The sequence below is a fragment of the Oncorhynchus tshawytscha genome, linkage group LG18 (genome assembly GCF_018296145.1).
Source record: "Oncorhynchus tshawytscha isolate Ot180627B linkage group LG18, Otsh_v2.0, whole genome shotgun sequence".
Taxonomy (NCBI): Eukaryota; Metazoa; Chordata; class Actinopteri; order Salmoniformes; family Salmonidae; genus Oncorhynchus; species Oncorhynchus tshawytscha.
This window is the reverse complement of record NC_056446.1, coordinates 19,253,789-19,275,506: the sequence shown is the minus strand read 5'-3', so window position 1 is coordinate 19,275,506 and position 21,718 is coordinate 19,253,789. Positions and strand designations below refer to the sequence as shown.

The following is a 21,718-nucleotide window of genomic DNA, read 5'->3' as shown; positions in this document are numbered from 1 at the left end:
CTGTCAGTGTTCAATGAATAAACGTGCTCAAAGGGCTAAAATATTCCCAGACAACTGACGTTTCTAAATGATACCGATCATGTTAGGCTACCAGCTGAACGCGCAGCAACATCCATCCCGAAGGTTCGCCAAAGCTCTGACGTCGTCTCCACCTTTGTTAAATTGACACTCCGCTCTCTGGTAGACTATTGGTCAAAGAATGCCCCCTGTGGACATAGCTGTATTTCATAACTGGGTAACACACATCATTTGGATGCCGGAGGACAGTCATTGGTGAGTCAAACTGTCTGCAAAAACGTCAGGAGATTATCGGCGCGCAGCTGGAATGCAAGGTTGATTCACAAAGAAGAGTGAGGAGGTAGAGAGACAACGCCGAAGACACCACAGTCGGACCGAATCACACCGCACAGGTAGAGAGAGACGCGATGGCGACTCGGGGTTTCGCGTATCGCGTTTCTATGTGGAACATTGACAGTAGCCTAATGCAAACAAGTGTGTCGCTTGCGTTGCATTGAAGTTGTTGGGTGTGTAGGGTCGTGTCAGCGGGTGGGAAAGTGCTCTAACTTGCAAGCGAATGACTTTCACCGAGACTTGAATAGAGGTTACAATGGGAATTTGTTTAGCGGTGATGAGGGAATTGTCCTGTCCCCCCAAAATAGGCAGATTTTAGGCTAACGTAAGCTATATGATTGTCTTTAAATGTCTTTAGTTTAGCCATTCATTTATGTTGCCTGGCAGTTAGGAGGTTATGTAGCCTAACTAATTTTCCCCAATGTAACCCCTATGATGTTTTAGTGACATTGACCGTTTCTGAGACCGAAATACCAGCTGTCAACGCAACGCGTCTCGTTGAGCATCACGACAGCCACTCTTGACTTTACAAGCAGTTTAAAAAAACTCAAAATAATTGTCTGTTCATCTTGAATTATTGTTCAACATCCCACTGGAAAGGTAGCCTACATGTAGCCAATAGATGTAGAGCATATTGATAGATTGCATAAGACCTGAGGTAGGCTATCGGGTGTGTTTCCACTATTCTTCCCCATGAGAAAGTTGTGTTGTTCCCCGACAGCCAAAGAGCAGTCCCTCCAGACATTCTCCCTCTAACACCAACAGGTTGCTATTGGTTAAACCTCTGCAGATATGACTCATTGAAAGTCTGAATGAATATGCCTGCCTCATATTGCTGCTTCCTTGTGGGGATACATATTATTGATCTAGCTGTTGCATAGACTGTCAGTAACCAGCTGAGAATTCTTCTCGACTCCACGAAGTTGAGAATTATCGGCTAGTCGGTAACTAAATGGTTACATTCAGTAAGCAATATTGCATGTCACTTTTTATAAACTGGGTGGTTCGAGCCATGAATGCTATTTGGCTGACAGCCATGGTATATCAGACCATATACTACAGGTATGACGAAACATTTATTTGTACTGGTCTAGTTATGTTGGTAACCAGTTTATAATAGCAATAAGGCACCTCGGGGGGCAATATACCACAGCTAAGGGCTGTGACCAGGCACTCTGTGATGCGTCGTGCATAAAACAGCCCCTCGGGTCTTATTGCTTAATTATAGCATTGTAACAATTGTAGCCTACATGTTTCTCCTTTGTACCTTGATATGATTGATGGTATGTTAGTAACATCTTTCATCAGATGATTTTATGAACAAAAGGTTATCATTATCAAGCCATATGGTGCCAGCTGCATCACCACCACTACCTCTCTCTCTCTCTCTCTCTCTCTCTCTCTCTCTCTCTCTCTCTCTCTCTCTCTCTCTCTCTCTCTCTCTCTCTCTCTCTCTCTCAATCCCTCTTTCACTCTCTCTCTATCTGTGGGATAGAGCAGATAAGCATGTTTCACCCATGAGATCAGTGAAATGGAACAATTGACAATTGGAATGTTCCACAATGGGCCAATAAATATAGCCTAATGATTTTAGTCATTGACCTTGTGGTTTTGTCTAATGTTCCTTGCCTTTTAGTTAGTTTGTAGAACAGTCATTTGATGGTCCATTGATTCCATTCATAATGAGAGATCATTTGCATTAAGCCTTGTTTATCATTCTGATTATTTGGAATGTACAGTGCTTAATTAATGTATTCAATCTAATCAGTCATCTTTCATCTGAGATGATGAGTAAACAAGCATACGAGTGACTAATGGGAGTGGCATGGAGAGTCAGACAGACAGACAGACAGTCAGACAGACAGTCAGACAGACAGACAGTCAGACTGCTGCACCTCAAAGGCTGTTGACTCACAGTTCTGAATGCATCATTCTATTCTCTGGACCTGTTCAACTCTGACTGTCAAACCCAAACTCATATCCTCTTCAGCAGAGACATACATGGCTGTGTGTGTGTGTGTGTGTGTGTGTGTCAGGGGAGAATGACTGCCCCCTCCCATTGAAGCCATAGAAGTTCAAGGCCGACACCTGTCCTGCAGGCATTGTTAGCAGAAAACAGGATTCCCATTAGAGTGAATGTGGTGAATCTTGTAAATATAATTTTTTATCAATGACAATAATTGCTTCTAATACACCAGATGTACTTTATGTTCTCGAACAGGTTATTCAAAAATGGCACACGGAATAAGTTGTAAGGATAATTGAGTAGCTAATGGCAGCCTGTAGTAACCCGGTCGGCCTTCAACTTGAGTTAATCAATGAGAGGGGACAGCACAGCTGTCCTGCACATGTTATGTCTCCATTAGACGCCATCACAGATAGAACAATGGCACAGATATTTCACCGGATTTAATGTGAAGCACACAGTTGGCGTTTTCAGTCACTACCAAATATGGTGATGAGAGGAAGCCCAGTGGCTGGCAGTGGGAGAAGATGGAGCGAGATGGATTTTGGTCGACAATCTGCTCATTTTCCCATCGATAAAACATTTGATCTCCATACAGTTTTCAGTTTCCAAAACTAGAATCTGTAACAAACAGAGTGGACTGCGTTTTGTAGACTCTACCCTTTGCCAAAGTTTCAAAACAAATTGCGTTGTTTAGAAGGAATGCAAGGGCGAATTGGGTTATTGCACACAAGCGCTTCACAGAGTAGGCTTTCCCCAACGGTAATATGCAAATAAATGATAGAACGCGCCAATAGGATCTCACTGGCTCGTGCTTGGCTCTGCCCACCTCCTTGCTTATTCTGCCCACTATGATTAATTTGCTCCCATTAGAAACGACAGGCTCTGGTCTATCTTGGGTTAGTTATAAAAATCTTTGATGCCATCTTAACCGACTTCATTTGGCTTCAATGCGCTATTGAGTCTTCACATAGGAATGAATAGTGTGACTTGATTGATGGCTTTGTCCATTCATATATACAGTCGTGTGTGTGTGTGTGTGCATGCGGGAGAGAGAGGGAGCATCCGTGTGTGTGTGTGTGTGTGTGTGTGTGTGTGCATGCAGGAGAGAGAGGGAGCATCCGTGTGTGTGTGTGTGTTCTTGTTTTGTCTCTCCTTAACAGCCTTGTCTCAGACCACAGGGCACAATGCTGATATTGAAATGAAATAGGGCCCTGTCTGTCTGGAACACTTCAATTTAATCAAGCACCCCAGCAATCTGTGTATTTCACTAGTGTTGCAGCTATTTACAACAGTGTTTACACAGGCCAGGAATGATCTAGACAGCCACAGTCACTATCTATAGCCTTTTGTGAGTGTGTTTGTTTGTGTGTGTCCACAACAGTGTGTTTGTGTGTGTGTATGTTTGTGTGTGTCCACTGTCCATAACAGTGTGTTTGTGTGTGTGTGTGTGTTTCCACTGTCCATAACAGTGTGTGTGTGACGAGTGATGTGCTGATCCTAAAATAGCCACAGGATGTGTGTGAGTATGAGGCTGCTGGTGACAGTGCAGGCTTGCCAGCGGACTGGAGATGTCAGGGTCTATTAATGACAGGGAAACTGTGACAAGCACCTAATTCCTTCACGTCTCCATATCTCCTTCTCACCTCTGTTGTGTCTGCTCTACCTCTCTCCATCCTCCACTCTCACCCGCCAATCCTCCTCTCCACTCCTCTCCTCCATCCCTCCTTCCATCCTTCCCTCATCACACCTCTGTGGGATCACCCATCTCTAAGCCCATCACCCAACCTTCTGGCAGAGTATTAGTGACCTGGGCCAGAGGTTAGCATCTGTTGGCTTGGGGTTGGAGAGGTTAACACTCTCTATGTCTCTCTATTTCTCTCTCTCTCTCTCTGTGTTGTTGTTTTATAACTGCCTGTGGAGGTGGACTGTTTTTAGTCCACCTCGGTGGTTGTGAGAACAGATTCATCAGATCGCCATTAATACGCTGCCTAACAACACTTTCCACTCTGTGGCTATGGAATGAATCCTGTCAGGTGCACTTCAGATATATGGTTAAATATATAGATGAGGAAGAGAGGAGGGAGAGGTGGGAGGACAGGGGTTCACAACCAAGATGATGTCATAGTAAAACAATCTGTGAGGTTAAGCCTCAGAACACGTTTGTTATTGTAGAACAAGAGCAAAAGATACAGCTAGTCCTGTGTGTATTTAACTGAGTGTGAGCTCTGTATTCAGTTACATCAGTGGTCAGTTAGCCTTCAAGTGAACTGGTACGGAGGAGAGTTTGACTGTCCACTTCCTCCCCCTAGGAGCCATCACAGCATTTGGACTGAGCACACTCATATCTCTCTCTCTCTCTTTCTCTTTCTCTCTCTCTTTCTCTCTCTCTCTCTCTCTCTGTAGCCATGAAGGGGGAGCATTTATTTTCCATCCTGAAAAACGCCACATTCTACCAGCGGGTCTACCTACTGGGGGGCGAGGAGCTGCTGGTACTGCAAAGCACTGTGGGACATCCCGCGCTGGGCGACAGCTTCCACCAGATCACCGACTTTAACGACCTGCCCACCTCCCTTTTCGCCTGCAACGTGGACCAGTCTGTGTTTGAGGATCAGGAGGGCAAGGTAAGGTCAAACCACTCTCTTCTTATTCACGGGGGAGAGAGTTGCTCAATGTCCCCCTGCTATTTTCACTTAGGCCTAGTTGGTTCTCTTGTTTGGCTTCGTGTCTAAGGAAAAGGGATTCAAGGTGATACAACTGTAAAGGTCACATTGTCCATGAGATGGACCTGGTTTATCCTCCTGGTCCATGCGTCCACCACAGTTCTGGTTATTTATCGTGTGATTGTTTTCTTGGTACTGTATTTATTGGTGCCCTCTGGTCCGCATGGCATAAAGTTTATTCATCTCAGGGGCGGTTCGTCTTCTGAGGGCAATTTGCCCTTGGCAAAGAAACACACAGTGAATATCTCTCTGACCTACTGTACTCCACTCTGGATGCCTGGCAGCCATTTTCTACATTTATCTGGTGTCATCTCTCCCTGGCTGTCTTCGACTCAATGCTGTCCTCATAATCCACCATTACCCAGGGTTGGCCTGTCAGACCTGTTTTGTCATCCAGTTTACCCCGAGTGGCGCAGCGGTCTAAGTCACTGCATCTCAGTACTAGAGGCGTCACTACAGACACCCTGCTTCGATTCCAGGCTGTATCACAACCAGCTGTGATTGGGAGTCCCATAAGACGGCGCACAATTGGCCCAGCGTCGTCTGGGTTTGGCCGGTGAAGGCCGTCATTGTAAATAATAATTTGTTCTTAACTGACTTGCCTAGTTAAATAAAGGTTAAATCAAATCAAATAAAAAATCCAGCTGAAGTTGAGATCAAAAGCTGCCATTCTGAGATCAAAAGCTGGTCATCCACTGTACCTCTAGTTATACATTATTTTGACTGCTATCATGGCAGGCAGTGGTTTTGATATGTGGCTGAGGAGTCCTAATAGATGTCCACAGGGCCATATAACTTGTTGGAAGTTCTATCTGGTGCTCTGAATCTCAGCATCTCAGAGGTCAAGGGTCATTGTCGTCTGAGTGTCAACAAGGGCTCTAAAGTGTGACCATTTTGGTTGCATATGCTCCTAAACATTTAGCTGTGCGACCTGGAAACACAAGCAGTGTTCCCCACCCCAATTTAATATCATTGTAATGATTCGCTCTACCGTTGTTTCTGAGTGCACTAGAGTAAAAAGCGAGCGCATATTCGTTACCATCATGGTTGTACCGCAGCGAATCTAACGGCTTATTTCTACCCCTAAAAGTTTACAAGACATGACACGCATCTAAAAAAAATGATCTTCCTATGGCGGATTGGCGGGCCGCATTTCACATTCAGAAACCATGTCGCGGGTCGTTCTAAAACTTCTCGCGGACCATTTGTTTACACCTTGTTCCGTCATGTCACTTCATTAGCTAGCTAACGAACAACCTGGTGACTTTGCTAGTAGACTACATCTGAATATCTGGGGGCACAGAGAGAAAGGAAAGGGATATCTTCTTCAGGAGATCACTGATCATAGCAATGAATGAATGACTGATCTCTTGCATGTCATCACTCACAAACATGATGTTCTTAAAGAGACGGTGTACAAATTTCAATGTAATGCATCTCAATATAGTGCTTTTCCACAATGCAGACACCTAACATTCCACGCATGACTTTGTAAGTTCAATGACAGTTATTTGTATCATTTTAGCTTGGTATAATAAACACGTGTATTTAAAGGGTTACATTAGTTTCTAGGGCACAACATGTACTTCAGAAGTAGCTAGAATACATATAGGCCCCAATATAGATTATACAGTACCAGTCAAAAGTTACTATTTTCTACATTGTAGAATAATAGGGAAGACATAAACTATTAAATAACACATATGGAATCATGTCGTAACCAAAAAAAAGTGTTGAACCAAAAAAATCAAAATGTATTTTATATTTGAGATTCTTCAAAGTAGCCACCCTTTGCCTTGATGACAGCTTTGCACACTTGGCATTCTCTCAACCAGCTTTGTGAGGTAGTCACCTGGAATGCATTTCAATTAACTGGTGTGCCTTGTTAATTTGTGGAATTTCTTTCTTCTTAAAGCGTTTGAGCCAGTCGGTTGTGTTGTGACAAGGTAGGGGTGGTATACAGAAGATAGCCCTATTTGGTAAAAGACCAAGTCCATATTATGGCAAGAACATCACAAATAAGCAAAGAGAAACAAGGGCCCATCATTACTTTAAGACATCAAGGTCAGTCAATCAGTTTCTTCAAGTACAGTCGCAAAAACGATCAAGCGCTATGATGAAACTGGCTCTCATGAGGACCGCCACAGGAAAGGAAGACCCAGGCTTACCTCTGCTGCAGAGGATAAGTTCATTAGAGTTACCAGCCTCAGAAATTTGTATCCCAAATAAATGCTTCACAGAGTTCAAGTAACAGACACATCTCAACATAAACTGTTCAGAAGAGACTGCATGAATCAGGACTTCATGGTCGAATTGCTGCAAAGAAACCACTACTAAAGGACACCAATAATAAGAAGAGACTTGCTTGGGCCAAGAAACACAAGCAATGGACATTAGACCGGTGGAAATCTGTCCTTTGGTCTGATGAGTCCAAATTAGAAATGTTTGGTTCCAACCACTGTGTCTTTGTGAGATGCAGAGTAGGTGAACGGATGATTTCTGCATGTGTGGTTTCCACCGTGAAGCATGGAGGAGGTGTGATGGTGCTTTGCTGGTGACACTGTTTGTGATTTATTTAGAATTCAAGGCAAGCTTAACCAGCATGGCTACCACAGCATTATGCAGCGATACGCCATCCCATCTGGTTTGCGCTTAGTTGGGACTATCATGTGTTTTTCAACAGGACAATGACTCAACAGACCTCCAGGCTGTGTAAAGAGAGTGATGGAGTGCTGCATCAAATGACCTTGGCTCCACAATTTCCCGACCTCAACCAAATTGAGATGGTTTGGAATGAGTTGGACCGCAGAGTGAAGGAAAAGCAGCCAACAAATGCTCAGTAAATGTGGGAACTCCTTCAAGACTGTTGGAAAAGCATTCCAGGTGAAACTGGTTGACAGAATGCCAAGCGTGTGCAAAGCTGTCATCAAGACAAAGGGTGGCTACTTTGAAGAATCTTAAATATAAATATATTTAGATTTGTTTAACACGTTTTTGGTTATGACATGATTCCATGTGTTATTTCATAGTTTTGATGTCTTCACTATTATTCTACAATGTAGGAAATAGTAAAAAATAAAAATAAAACTTTTGACTGGTACTGTATATCAATCGATTTAAAAAAAAAACTTTCTGGTGCTCTGAAATGTTATGTTGTGGTCCTAACTTTTTAAAATTTAGAGCCCTGGTGTCAACACAGATTAGAGGCCTTGACCTCGGCTCCCCCTCGTACATCAACAGACGTTTTTCTTGACGTTTGTGAGATGAAAATAAAAAAGACTAAGAGAGTGAGTCCAGTCCACTCCCTCTGCTTTTCTACTGAATGTGGACATACTTCCTGAGGCTTTCTCATCGAGAACTCTTTTCTTCACTGTGTCCTGTTGTGGTCTGTGTGTGCTGGGGAGCATTGCTCTTCTGTGCCCCTCTCTGGAACAGAGGTCATGTGAACAGAGGAACTGTGCAGAGGAACTGTGCTAGTCAGGTCTTTCTGCCCCAGTGAACAGTCCCATTTCCAGCCCAAACACCAGCTCCATCCTCTTACCCTGCCCCGTCCAAGCTCAAGCCCCAACACCAGCTCCATCCTCTTATCCAGCCCCAGCTCCATCCTCTTACCCTGCCCAGTCCCAGCTCAAGCCCCAACACCAGCTCCATCCTCTTACCCAGCCCCGTCCCAGCTCAAGCCCCAACACCAGCTCCATCCTCTTACCCAGCCCCGTCCCAGCTCAAGCCCCAACACCAGCTCCATCCTCTTACCCTGCCCCGTCCCAGCTCAAGCCCCAACACCAGCTCCATCCTCTTACCCTGCCCCGTCCCAGCTCAAGCCCCAACACCAGCTCCATCCTCTTACCCTGCCCCGTCCCAGCTCAAGCCCCAACACCAGCTCCATCCTCTTATCCAGCCCCAGCCACATCCTCTTACCCTGCCCAGTCCCAGCTCAAGCCCCAACACCAGCTCCATCCTCTTACCCAGCCCTGTCCCAGCTCAAGCCCCAACACCAGCTCCATCCTCTTACCCAGCCCCGTCCCAGCTCAAGCCCCAACACCAGCTCCATCCTCTTACCCTGCCCCGTCCCAGCTCAAGCCCCAACACCAGCTCCATCCTCTTACCCTGCCCCGTCCCAGCTCAAGCCCCAACACCAGCTCCATCCTCTTACCCTGCCCCGTCCCAGCTCAAGCCCCAACACCAGCTCCATCCTCTTACCCAACCCCGTCCAAGCCCCAACACCAGCTCCATCCTCTTACCCTGCCACGTCCCAGCTCAAGCCCCAAATGCAGCTCCATCCTCTGCCCCAACCCCATCTCCAACTTCAACCCCATCTCAGCCCCAAACCCAGCAGCCTCATACCCAGCCCCAACCCCAGCAGCCTCATACCCGGCACAAGCCCCAGCTCCAGCCCTAACCCCAGCAGCCTCATACCCAGCACCAGCCCCAACTCCAGCCCCAACCCCAGCAGCCTCATATCCGGCACCAGCCCCAGCTCCAGCCCCAACCCCAGCAGCCTCATACCCGGCACCAGCTCCAGCCCCAACCCCAGCAGCCTCATACCCGGCACCAGTCTCATACCCAGCCCCCTGCTCCAGCCCCAAACCCAGCAGCATCATACCCGGCACCAGCCCCAGCTCCAGCCTGCGTCAGTCAGAGAAGAGACATTAGCTGGTCGGCCACACCACTGCTTTGATCCTCACGCTGTGCGACAGCTGCATACAGAAGCCATTCCTCCAGGACAGCGGCAGGCTAAAGGTGATCCATCACTCATGAGTCACACGTACTGACATACACACGCCTGGACACGACTGGACTGGCCTCTTGGGACTGGACTAGACTGGGTTGGGATGGTATAGGATAGGATGGGCTGTCTCTTAGAGTGGATAATGGGAGGAAGAAAAGCAATGAAGGGAGAGGAGAGGAAAGGGCAGGATATTAGGTCTAAGGAGTGGAGGGAGGGAGGAAGAGGAGGATGCATTCGACTGACATGACTTGAGTGACGGTAATATACGTAAAACATACACGTTGTCATGACAACCACTTTAAGCATTCCATTTCCCTCTATAATGAGCCCTAATGAACCTTAACACCAGTCTGCCAGTGAGGCATCATTACCCAGGGCCTCTGCTTCTACTGACTGATCTACCAGGGTGAAGTCAGTCCAACAGCACCTGGATGTTTCCCTCTCGGTTTTTCTCCCTGATTTGCCTCGCCGTCAAATGTATTTGTGTGAAGCATAGTTTCTGTTTGCACCCGAGCCAGAATCAATTTAACAGGCTATGTGATAAGATTACTTTGATGAAAATCCCTGGGTGATGAATCATGACTATTTATAGCTGCATAGTGTTAGCTATTACCCTGTCTCTAATAATAGTTCAGTCTGTCTGGGGACTGGGGGTGGAAAATCAGTCAGTCCTAAAGCCCCAGTGGACTGCAATGGAATTTGGAGTGTCATTATTGGCCCCCTCGGTTCCAAGTTCCAACGACTTGATTTACCTCTAAGTGTCCTCTCAGTTGAGTCTCCAGACTGTTTCCAGGACCAGGGGTTAGACAGACATTTTTAGAGCTTAAGGATATTTAAACCAGAGATTTGCACCTCCAAGACTAATACTAAATTGGATGGAGTCCCTGGTTCCATTTGTGTGCCACATACCTTTTCCTCTGGTCCCTCTCTACACAGGGTCTTTTCTCAATCGATAGTATTGATCGTCAGCTTGGAAATGTCAAGGTACAGCGAAGGAGTCTGAGTATGATTCATAACCAGGTCGATGGGGACTGACTGACGTGGCATTGCAGATGACAGTGAAGCCAGATTGCGGTTGACAGGGAGAGTTCATGAGACTGACGTGCTCTTGTCTTTTCTGTTTTCTTTTTACAAGGCGATTTTTATTTTTGTCGTTTAAAGCAGCAACACGCTCCTGAGGAGAATGTAGGCTAATAGTGTAGCTATTAGTGTCTAATACCAGCCTACTACTAAATCATATTTAGAAGGTATTGTTTAGTAAAAATGAATGCAGTAAGCAACAAATAGCAACATACTAGGCTGAGGATGTTCCATGAAATGCGCAGTAGAGTTGATTCTCACCATTTGTTTAATTTGGTACAGCGCGTCTCCTTATCTCATTATCAGCTGTTGTCAAACACACGTGAGCCTGGGAAGACGGTTATCATCCTCAAAAGTGTGCAGCGAATTCTACTAGATGAAATGGCGAAATGAGTAACATCCTGGCATTTTAAAGCATAATCAATTTTCCAAACCATAAGACGTTCTATTTTCGAATATAACTCAAATGCCTACTGTTTAGAACGCAAGTATGGGTATTTGGACACGGCTAGTGTCTAAAAGTGTGAGTCTCTGAAAGGCAATGTGTCCTCTGCCCCATACATAATTACAGCCAGGGCGCTGAAAGGGAGAGGGGTCAGAAATGCAACACCGAACGTTTCTTCTTAATGGAAGAGCAAAGTTGCCTATTAATGGAACGTCTCAAACAAGGAAGTGGCGGAAGAAAACAGAGTAATGGGGGGAAACTCTGGGGTCAGGGTGACACCCTGACAGGTCAGTTCCTCTCTAAAGAGGCCAAGTTTCCTGACAACATCGCAAGGAATCTACATTTGAGGGAGCTTTTGGTTTCTTTCGTGGTTATGTAACCCGGCATTTCCGCGGTGGTCTGCGCTCTACTTTATATAGGCATATCACTTTGATGTGGCCAGCTACAAGTATGGACTTTTGCACTGCATGGATAGTTCTCCCTCCCCCCGTGACAAAGTACTCTGCCCCCCCCTCCCCATCACCACCACTACCACTATGATCCTATCTGTTGCAAAACTGGCTAAAGTTGAAAGAGATTAGCTGAAACAGTATCTGGGTAAAAGGACACTGTGTTAAGAGCGCATGGGGTGTCTGGAACACAGAAAGTGCTGATGGTGTGAACACACAGCATTCACACAGAACACACAGCATTCACACAGAGCACACAGCGTTCACACAGAACACACAGCATTCACACAGAACACCCAGCATTCACACAGAACACACAGCATTCACACAGAACACACAGCATTCACACAGAGCATGCAGCATTCACACATAACTCTAACTGTTGCTATGAATCCTGGTGGTTACAGTAGAAAAAGACCCACATACCAGAGACACTATCAACATGCAGTTTAAAGACTGTCTTTGGTATGACGAAACTCAACCAAGTTCCCTCTGAATTAAGCACCTCAAAGATATACTTTATATGTACAGTTGGCTGCATTATAATAAACTATCTGTGTGACCATCTGGGTCAGTTAGTGAGACTGGGTAAGTTAGTTTCCTACTCTATGAGAGTTGTTGAGACCATATGAGCAAGTGTGTTGTGAATGAATGAGATCTACAGTATAGCATCTATAAGCCCTGTTTCATCTCGGACACAGATGGATTTGAGAAGAAATCATCTGTTCTGTCTCTTGGGGTTTAGATCCTCCCACTCACTGCTTATGTCACCCCCCCCCCTCTCTCTCTTTCTCTCTCTCTCTCTCTTTCTCTCTCTCTCTCTCTCTCTCTCTCTCTTTCTCTCTCTCTCTCTCTCTCTCTCTCTCTCTCTCTTTCTCTCTCTCTCTCTCTCTCTCTCTCTCTCTCTCTCTCTCTTTCTCTCTCTCTCTCTCGCTCTCTCTCTCTTTCTCTCTCTCTCTCTCTCTCTCTCTCTCTCTCTCTCTCTCTCTCTCTCTCTCTCTCTCTCTCTCTCTCTCTCTCTCTCTCTCTCTCTCTCTCTCTCTCTCCTCTGTGTGTTGAGCGTCATTACATAAGCCTGCCCCAGTCCGCTCTGCTCTGACCCTGATGAATTGTCATCACCCACACCAAGCCACAGCTTTCAGCTTTCTCACGTCACGTCCAAGAAAACAATGCTGTGTCATCCTCTGCCTGCCTGTCTGTCTGTTTTGTCTGTGTACGTCTGTCTATCTGCTCGCCCGTCTATCTGCCCGTCTTTCCGTCCGTCCTCCTGTCTGTCTGCCTGCCTGCCGGCCAGTCCGTTCGTCTGTCTAAGAATACAGCAGGGATCTAAGCCGTCCTGGAGAGCAGCCCCACAGCTTAGACAGATGATTTACACCAATCAAAGCACAGAGAGACCATTAGACTGCAGATGTCACCTGGAATAGCTTCACTGTTGATATTTACAGTGTCCCTGTTAGAGGACGTTGGAGCCAACACTGTCTCATCACCGTGTTTTTTTCTACAGTGGTGACTGTAGACGACTGGGTTTAGTCAGAGCAAGGGGACGGTGTTGTGTTTACTTTCCCATGTAGGTTTAGGCAGATTTGGGACATTGAGGAGAAATGTGTTTGTCTGGGCAGGGGAATCAAAGTTCTTTCCTCATGTAAGAAGCAAGCCAGAAATCTTGCTTGTTTGTAGGTGACCAAATACTTATTTTACACCATAATTTGCAAATAAATTCATTAAAATTTGTTTTTTTTCTCATTTTGTCTGTCATAGTTGAAGTGTACCTATGATGAAAATTACAGGCATCTCTCATCTTTTTAAGTGGTAAAACTTGCACAATTGGTGGCTGACTAAATACTTTTTTGCCCCACTGTATGTTTCTATATCTATACACATGTTTCTATATCTATACACATGTTTCTATATCTATACATATGTTTCTATATCTATACACATGTTTCTATATCTATACACATGTTTCTATATCTATACATATGTTTCTATATCTATACACATGTTTCTATATCTATACATATGTTTCTATATCTATACACGTTTCTATATCTATACATATGTTTCTATATCTATACATATGTTTCTATATCTATAGATACCTGTAGCTTGTAAATGTTGGACTCCTCTGCACAGAGGTGATTCAAGCATCATTTACATTATTCTGCTGCGTATGATAGGCTGTGGTGATGACAGTTCTCAGTATGTCTTGTGAGTCAGTCGGTTAGGAGGACACAGCAGTGAGATGTGTTTGTGCTGCTACCCAAGGCTGGAAACAACTCGCATACTTCAGATAGCTCTCCACCAGAGTTTCAGAGGAAGCGTCGGGCTCCTATTGAGACGGCCTACAGGGAGGAGGTGAGGGCCCTCGGAGTGTGGTGTCAGGAAAATAACCTCACACTCAACGTCAACAAAACTAAGGAGATGATTGTGGACTTCAGGAAACAGCAGAGGGAACACCCCCCCCATCCACATCGATGGAACAGTAGTGGAGAGGGTAGCAAGTTTTAAGTTCCTCGGCATACACATCACAGACAAACTGAATTGGTCCACTCACACAGACAGCATCGTGAGGAAGGCGCAGCAGCGCCTCTTCAACCTCAGGAGGCTGAAGAAATTCGGCTTGTCACCAAAAGCACTCACAAACCTCTACAGATGCACAATCGAGAGCATCCTGGCGGGCTGTATCACCGCCTGGTATGGCAACTGCACCGCCCTCAACCGTAAGGCTCTCCAGAGGGTAGTGAGGTCTGCACAACGCATCACCGGGGCAAACTACCTGCCCTCCAGGACACCTACACCACCCGATGCTACAGGAAGGCCATAAAGATCATCAAGGACATCAACCACCCGAGCCACTGCCTGTTCACCCCGCTGTCATCCAGAAGGCGAGGTCAGTACAGGTGCATCAAAGCTGGGACCGAGAGACTGAAAAACAGCTTCTATCTCAAGGCCATCAGACTGTTAAACAGCCACCACTAACATTGAGTGGCTACTGCCAACACACTGTCAATGACACTGACTCTACTCCAGCCACTTTAATCATGGGAATTGATGGGAAATGATGTAAATATATCACTAGCCACTTTAAACAATGCTACCTTACATAATGTTACTTACCCCACATTGTTCATCTCATATGCATACGTTGATACTGTACTCTATATCATCGACTGCATCCTTATGTAATACATGTATCACTAGCCACTTTAACTATGCCACTTGGTTTACATACTTATCTCATATGTATATACTGTACTCGATATCATCTACTGTATCTTGCCTATGCTGCTCTGTACCATCACTCATTCATATATCCTTATGTACATATTCTTTATCCCCTTACACTGTGTATAAGACAGTAGTTTTTTTGGAATTGTTAGTTAGATTACTTGCTCGTTATTACTGCATTGTCGGAACTAGAAGCACAAGCATTTCGCTACACTCGCATTAACATCTGCTAACCATGTGTATGTGACAAATAAAATTTGATTTGATTTGATTTGATTTTCTCTCTAGCACTCCCTCTCAATTCAATTCAGCTCAATTCAAAGGGCTTTTTAGGCATGGGAAGCGTATGTTTACATGGTCAAAGCAAGTAGACTAGATAATAAACTAAAGTGAAATAAACAATCAAACATGAACAGAAAACATTACACTCTCAAAAGTTTCAAAGGAATATAGACATTTCAAATGTCATTCTGTCTCTCTCTCTCTCTCTCTCTCGCTCTCTCGCTCTATCTCTTTCGCTCTCAATCTCTCACCCGCTCTCTCTCTCTCTCCCGCTCTCTCTCGCTCTCTCTCCCTCTCTCTCTCTCGCCCACTCTCTCTCTCTCGCTCTCTCTCCCGCTCTCTCTCTCTCGCTCTCTCCCGCTCTCTCTCTCGCACCCTCTCTCTCTCGCTATCCCTCTCCCTCTCTCTCTCTCGCACTCCCGCTCTCTTTTTTTCTTTCTTTCTCTCTCTCTCTCTCTCTCTCTCTCTCTCTCTCTCTCGCACGGCCCGCTCTCTTTCTCTCTCGCACTCCCTCTCTCTCTCTCTCTCTCTCTCTCTCTCTCGCTCTCCCTCTCTCTCTCTCGCACTCCCGCTCTCTTTTTTCTTTCTTTCTCTCTCTCTCTCTCTCTCTCTCTCTCTCTCTCTCTCTCTCTCTCTCTCGCACTCCCGCTCTCTTTCTCTCTCGCACTCCCCTCTCTCTCTCCTCTCTCTCTCTCTCTCTCTCGCACTCCCGCTCTCTTTCTCTCTGCACTCCCCCTCTCTCTCTCTCTCTCTCTCTCTCTCTCTCATTCAATTCAAGGCATATGGCAACCTTTCTCAATAGCAAGGGTATCATCACTGAGTCTGTACATAGTAAAGGCCAAGTAGCATTCTAGTTTACTCTGTTTTTTTGTTAATTCTTTCCATGTGGTAAGTAATTATCTTTTTGTTTTCTAATTAATTGGACGGGTCTAATTGTGTTGCTGCCCTGGGGCTCTGTGGGGTCTGTTTGTGTTTGTGAACAGAGCCCCAGGACCAGCTTGCTTAGAGGACTCTTCTCCAAGTTCATCTCTCTGTAGGTGATGGCTTTGTTATGGAAGGTTTGGGATTCACTTCCTTTTAGGTGATTGTAGAATTTAACATCTCTTTTCTGGATGTTGATATTTAGTGGGCATCGGCCTAATTCTGCTCTGCACGCATTGTTTGGTGTTTTACGTTGTACACAGAGGATATTTTTGCAGAATTGCAGAGTCTCAATTTGGTGTTTGTCCCATTTTGTGAATTCTTGGTTGGTGATCGGACCCCAGACCTCACAACCATAAAGGGCAATGGGTTCTATAATTGATTCAAGTATTTTTAAACAGATGTCCAACATGTCTCTGGACCCACTCACCATCACAGTCATACGCTGGACCTAGTTTTGTCCCATGGAATAAATGTTGTGGATCTTAATGTTTTTCCTCATAATCCTGGACTATCGGACCACCATTTTATTACGTTTGCAATTGCAACAAATAATCTGCTCAGACCCCAACCAAGGAACATCAAAAGTCGTGCTATAAATTCACAGACTACACAAAGATTCCTTGATGTCCTTCCAGATTCCCTCTGTCTACCCAAGGACGCCAGATTACAAAAATCAGTTAACCACCTAACTGAGGAACTCAATTTAACCTTGCGCAATACCCTAGATGCAGTTGCACCCCTAAAAACTAAAAACATTTCTCATAAGAAACTACCTCCCTGGTACACAGAAAATACCCGAGCTCTGAAGCAAGCTTCCAGAAAATTGGAACGGAAATGGCGCCACACCAAACTGGAAGTCTTCCGACTAGCTTGGAAAGACAGTACCGTGCAGTACCGAAGAGCCCTTACTGCTGCTCGATCATCCTATTTTTCTAACTTAATTGAGGAAAATAAGAACAATCCGAAATTCCTTTTTGATACTATCGCAAAGCTAACTAAAAAGCAGCATTCCCCAAGAGAGGATGACTTTCACTTTAGCAGTGATAAATTCATGAACTTCTTTGAGGAAAAGATTATGATTATTAGAAAGCAAATTACGGACTCCTCTTTAAATCTGCGTATTCCTTCGAAGCTCAGTTGTCCTGAGTCTGCACAACTCTCCCAGGACCTAGGATCAAGAGTGACGCTCAAGTGTTTTAGTAATATATCTCTTGACACAATGATGAAAATAATCATGGCCTCTAAACCTTCAAGCTGCATACTGGACCCTATTCCAACTAAACTACTGAAAGAGCTGCTTCCTGTGCTTGGCCCTCCTATGTTGAACATAATAAACTGCTCTCTATCCACCGGATGTGTACCAAACTCACTAAAAGTGGCAGTAATAAAGCCTCTCTTGAAAAAGCCAAACCTTGATCCAGAAAATATAAAAAACTATCGGCCTATATCGAATCTTCCATTCCTCTCAACATTTTTAGAAAAGGCTGTTGCGCAGCAACTTACTGCCTTCCTGAAGACAAACAATGTATACGAAATGCTTCAGTCTGGTTTTAGACCCCATCATAGCACTGAGACGGCACTTGTGAAGGTGGTAAATTACATTTTAATGGCATCGGACCGAGGCTCTGCATCTGTCCTCGTGCTCCTAGACCTTAGTGCTGCTTTTGATACCATCGATCACCACATTCTTTTGGAGAGATTGGAAACCCAAATTGGTCTACACGGACAAGTTCTGGCCTGGTTTAGATCTTATCTGTCGGAAAGATATCAGTTTGTCTCTGTGAATGGTTTGTCCTCTGACAAATCAACTGTAAATTTCGGTGTTCCTCAAGGTTCCGTTTTAGGACCACTATTGTTTTCACTATATATTTTACCTCTTGGGGATGTTATTCGAAAACATAATGTTAACTTTCACTGCTATGCGGATGACACACAGCTGTACATTTCAATGAAACATGGTGAAGCCCCAAAATTGCCCTTGCTAGAAGCATGTGTTTCAGACATAAGGAAGTGGATGGCTGCAAATGTCTACTTTTAAACTCGGACAAAACAGAGATGCTTGTTCTAGGTCCCAAGAAACAAAGAGATCTTCTGTTGAATCTGACAATTAATATTAATGGTTGTACAGTCGTCTCAAATAAAACTGTGAAGGACCTCGGCATTACTCTGGACCCTGATCTCTCTTTTGAAGAACATATCAAGACCATTTCAAGGACAGCTTTTTTCCATCTACGTAACATTGCAAAAATCAGAAACTTTCTGTCCAAAAATGATGCAGAAAAATTAATCCATGCTTTTGTCACTTCTAGGTTAGACTACTGCAATGCTCTACTTTCCGGCTACCCGGATAAAGCACTAAATAAACTTCAGTTAGTGCTAAATACGGCTGCTAGAATCCTGACTAGAACCAAAAAATTTGATCATATTACTCCAGTGCTAGCCTCTCTACACTGGCTTCCTGTCAAAGCAAGGGCTGATTTCAAGGTTTTACTGCTAATTGCCCCTAGAATTTCTAAGCAAACAGCTGGAGGCAGGGCTTTCTCCTATAGAGCTCCATTTTTATGGAACGGTCTGCCTACCCATGTCAGAGACGCAAACTCGGTCTCAACCTTTATGTCTTTACTGAAGACTCATCTCTTCAGTGGGTCATATGATTGAGTGTAGTCTGGCCCAGGAGTGGGAAGGTGAACGGAAAGGCTCTGGAGCAACGAACCGCCCTTGCTGTCTCTGCCTGGCCGGTTCCCATCTTTCCACTGGGATTCTCTGCCTCTAACCCTATTACAGGGGCTGAGTCACTGGCTTACTGGGGCTCTCTCATGCCGTCCCTGGAAGGGGTGCGTCACCTGAGTGGGTTGATTCACTGATGTGGTCATCCTGTCTGGGTTGGCGCCCCCCCCCCCTTGGGTTGTGCCATGGCGGAGATCTTTGTGGGCTATACTCGGCCCTGTCTCAGGATGGTAAGTTGGTGCTTGAAGATATCCCTCTAGTGGTGTGGGGGCTGTGCTTTGGCAAAGTGGGTGGGGTTATATCCTTCCTGTTTGGCCCTGTCCGGGGGTGTCCTCAGATGGGTCCACAGTGTCTCCTGACCCCTCCTGTCTCAGCCTCCAGTATTTATGCTGCAGTAGTTTATGTGTCGGGGGGCTAGGGTCAGTTTGTTATATCTGGAGTACTTCTCCTGTCCTATTCGGTGTCCTGTGTGAATCTAAGTGTGCGTTCTCTAATTCTCTCCTTCTCTCTCTCGGAGGACCTGAGCCTAGGACCATGCCCCAGGATTACCTGACATGATGACTCCTTGCTGTCCCCAGTCCACCTGGCCGTGCTGCTGCTCCAGTTTCAACTGTTCTGCCTTCTTATTATACGACCATGCTGGTCATTTATGAACATTTGAACATCTTGGCCATGTTCTGTTATAATCTCCACCCGGCACAGCCAGAAGAGGACTGGCCACCCCACATAGCCTGGTTCCTCTCTAGGTTTCTTCCTAGGTTTTGGCCTTTCTAGGGAGTTTTTCCTAGCCACCGTGCTTCTACACCTGCATTGCTTGCTGTTTGGGGTTTTAGGCTGGGTTTCTGTACAGCACTTTGAGATATCAGCTGATGTACGAAGGGCTATATAAATAAATTTGATTTGATCCTAATTGGTATGTTGAATTTGATGTTCCTTTTGATAGCATAGAAGGCCCTTCTTGCCTTGTCTCTCAGCTCGTTCACAGCTTTGTGGAAGTTATCTGTGGTGCTGATGTTTAGGCTGAGGTATGTATAGTTTTTTGTTTGCTCTAGGGCAACGGTGTCTAGATGGAGTTTGTATTTGTGGTCCTGGCGACTGAACCTTTTTTGGAACACCATTATTTTGGTCTTACAGAGATTTACTGTCAGGGTCCAGGTCTAGCCGAATCTGTGCAGAACATCTAGGTGCTGCTGTAGGCCCTCCTTAGTTGGGGACAGAAGCACCAGATCATCAGCAAACAGTAGACATTTGACTATAGATTCTAGTACGGCGAGGCTGAGTGTTGCAGACTATTCTAGAGTCCATGCCAATTCGTTGATATATATGTTGAAGAGGGTGGGGCTTAAGCTGCATCCCTGTCTCACCCCACTGCCCTGTGGAAAGAAATGTGTTTTTTTTGCCAATTTTAACTGCACACTTGTTGTTTGTGTACATGGATTTTATAATGTTGTATGTTTTTCCCCCAACACCACTTTCCATCAATTTGTATAGCAGACCCTCATGCCAAATTGAGTCAAAGGCTTTTTTGAACTCAAGAAAGCATGAGCAGACTTTGCTTTTGTTTTGATTTGTTTGTTTATCAATTAGGGTGTGCAGGGTGAATATGTGGTCTTTTATTCGGTAATTTGGTAAAAAGCAAATTTGACATTTGCTCAGAGTCTGCTGTTAATGATAACCCAGAGGATTTTCCCATGGTTGCTGTTGACTCATATCCCACGGTAGTTATTGGGGTCAAAATTGTCTCCACTTTTGTGGATTGGGGTGATCAGTCCTTGGTTCCAAATATTGGGGAAGATGCCAGAGCTGAGGATGATTTTAAAGAGTTTAAGTATAGCCAATTGGAATTTTTTGTCTGTATATTTGATAATTTCTTTGAAGATGCCATCAACACCACAGGCCTTTTTGGGTTGGAGGGTTTGTATTTTGTCCTGTAGTTGGTAATTGGAGGTAATTGGATTACTAGGTAATTGGAGAATCCAGTGGGTTCTGATAGTCTTTAATAGTTGATTCTAAGATTTGTATTTTATCATGCATATGTTTTTGCTGTTTGTTCTTTGTTATAGGGTCAAACAGATTGGCGAAGTGGTTTACCCATACATCTCCATTTTGGATAGATAACTCTTTGTGTTGTTTGTTTAGTGTTTTCACATTTTCACAGAAGGGGTTAGAGTGTATGGATTCTTCAATTACATTGAGCTGATTTTTGACGTGCTGTTCCTTCATTTTCCGTAGTGTATGTCTGTATTGTTTTAGTGATTCACCATAGTGAAGGCGTAGACTCAGGTTTTCTCTATGTTTTTGGTTGGATAGGTTTCTCAATTTCTTTCTTAGGTTTTTGCTGCTGTCCTGGGGCTCTGTGGGGTGTGTTTGTGAACAGAGCCCCAGGACCAGCTTGCTTAGGGGACTCTTCTCCAGGTTCATCTCTCTGTAGGTGATGGCTTTGTTATGGAAGGTTTGGGAATCACTTCCTTTTAGGTGGTTGTAGAATTTAACGGCTCTTTTCTGGATTTTGATAATTAGTGGGTATGGGCCTAATTCTGCTCTGCATGCATTATTTGGTGTTCTACGTTGTACACTGAGGATATTTTTGCAGAATTCTGCATGCAGAGTCTCAATTTGGTGTTTGTCCCATTTTGTGAAGTCTTGGTTGGTGAGCGGACCCCAGACCTCACAACCATAAAGGGCAATGGGCTCAATGACCGATTAAAGTATTTTTAGCCAGATCCTAATTGGTATGTTGAATTTTATGTTCCTTTTGATGGCATAGAAAGCCCTTCTTGCCTTGTCTCTCAGATCGTTCACAGCTTTGTGGAA

General features: G+C 44.9%; 1 protein-coding gene across 2 annotated transcripts in view; it reads left to right on the top strand.

Moving 5' to 3' along the window:
• Window positions 1-188: 188 nt before the first annotated feature.
• The window catches only part of LOC112261909 (calcipressin-2-like), a 126,456-nt gene continuing 104,926 nt past the window's right edge, over window positions 189-21,718 (top strand). Inside the window, exons 1-2 of one of the 2 annotated variants that reach the window (XM_024437549.2) lie at window positions 189-273; window positions 4,724-4,941. In XM_024437549.2, the coding sequence (XP_024293317.1) occupies window positions 4,726-4,941 (216 nt within the window). In that variant the 5' untranslated portion in view covers window positions 189-273; window positions 4,724-4,725. Of the gene's footprint in view, window positions 411-4,723; window positions 4,942-21,718 lie in introns of both variants that reach the window. The other variant, XM_024437548.2, reaches the window with a different exon arrangement.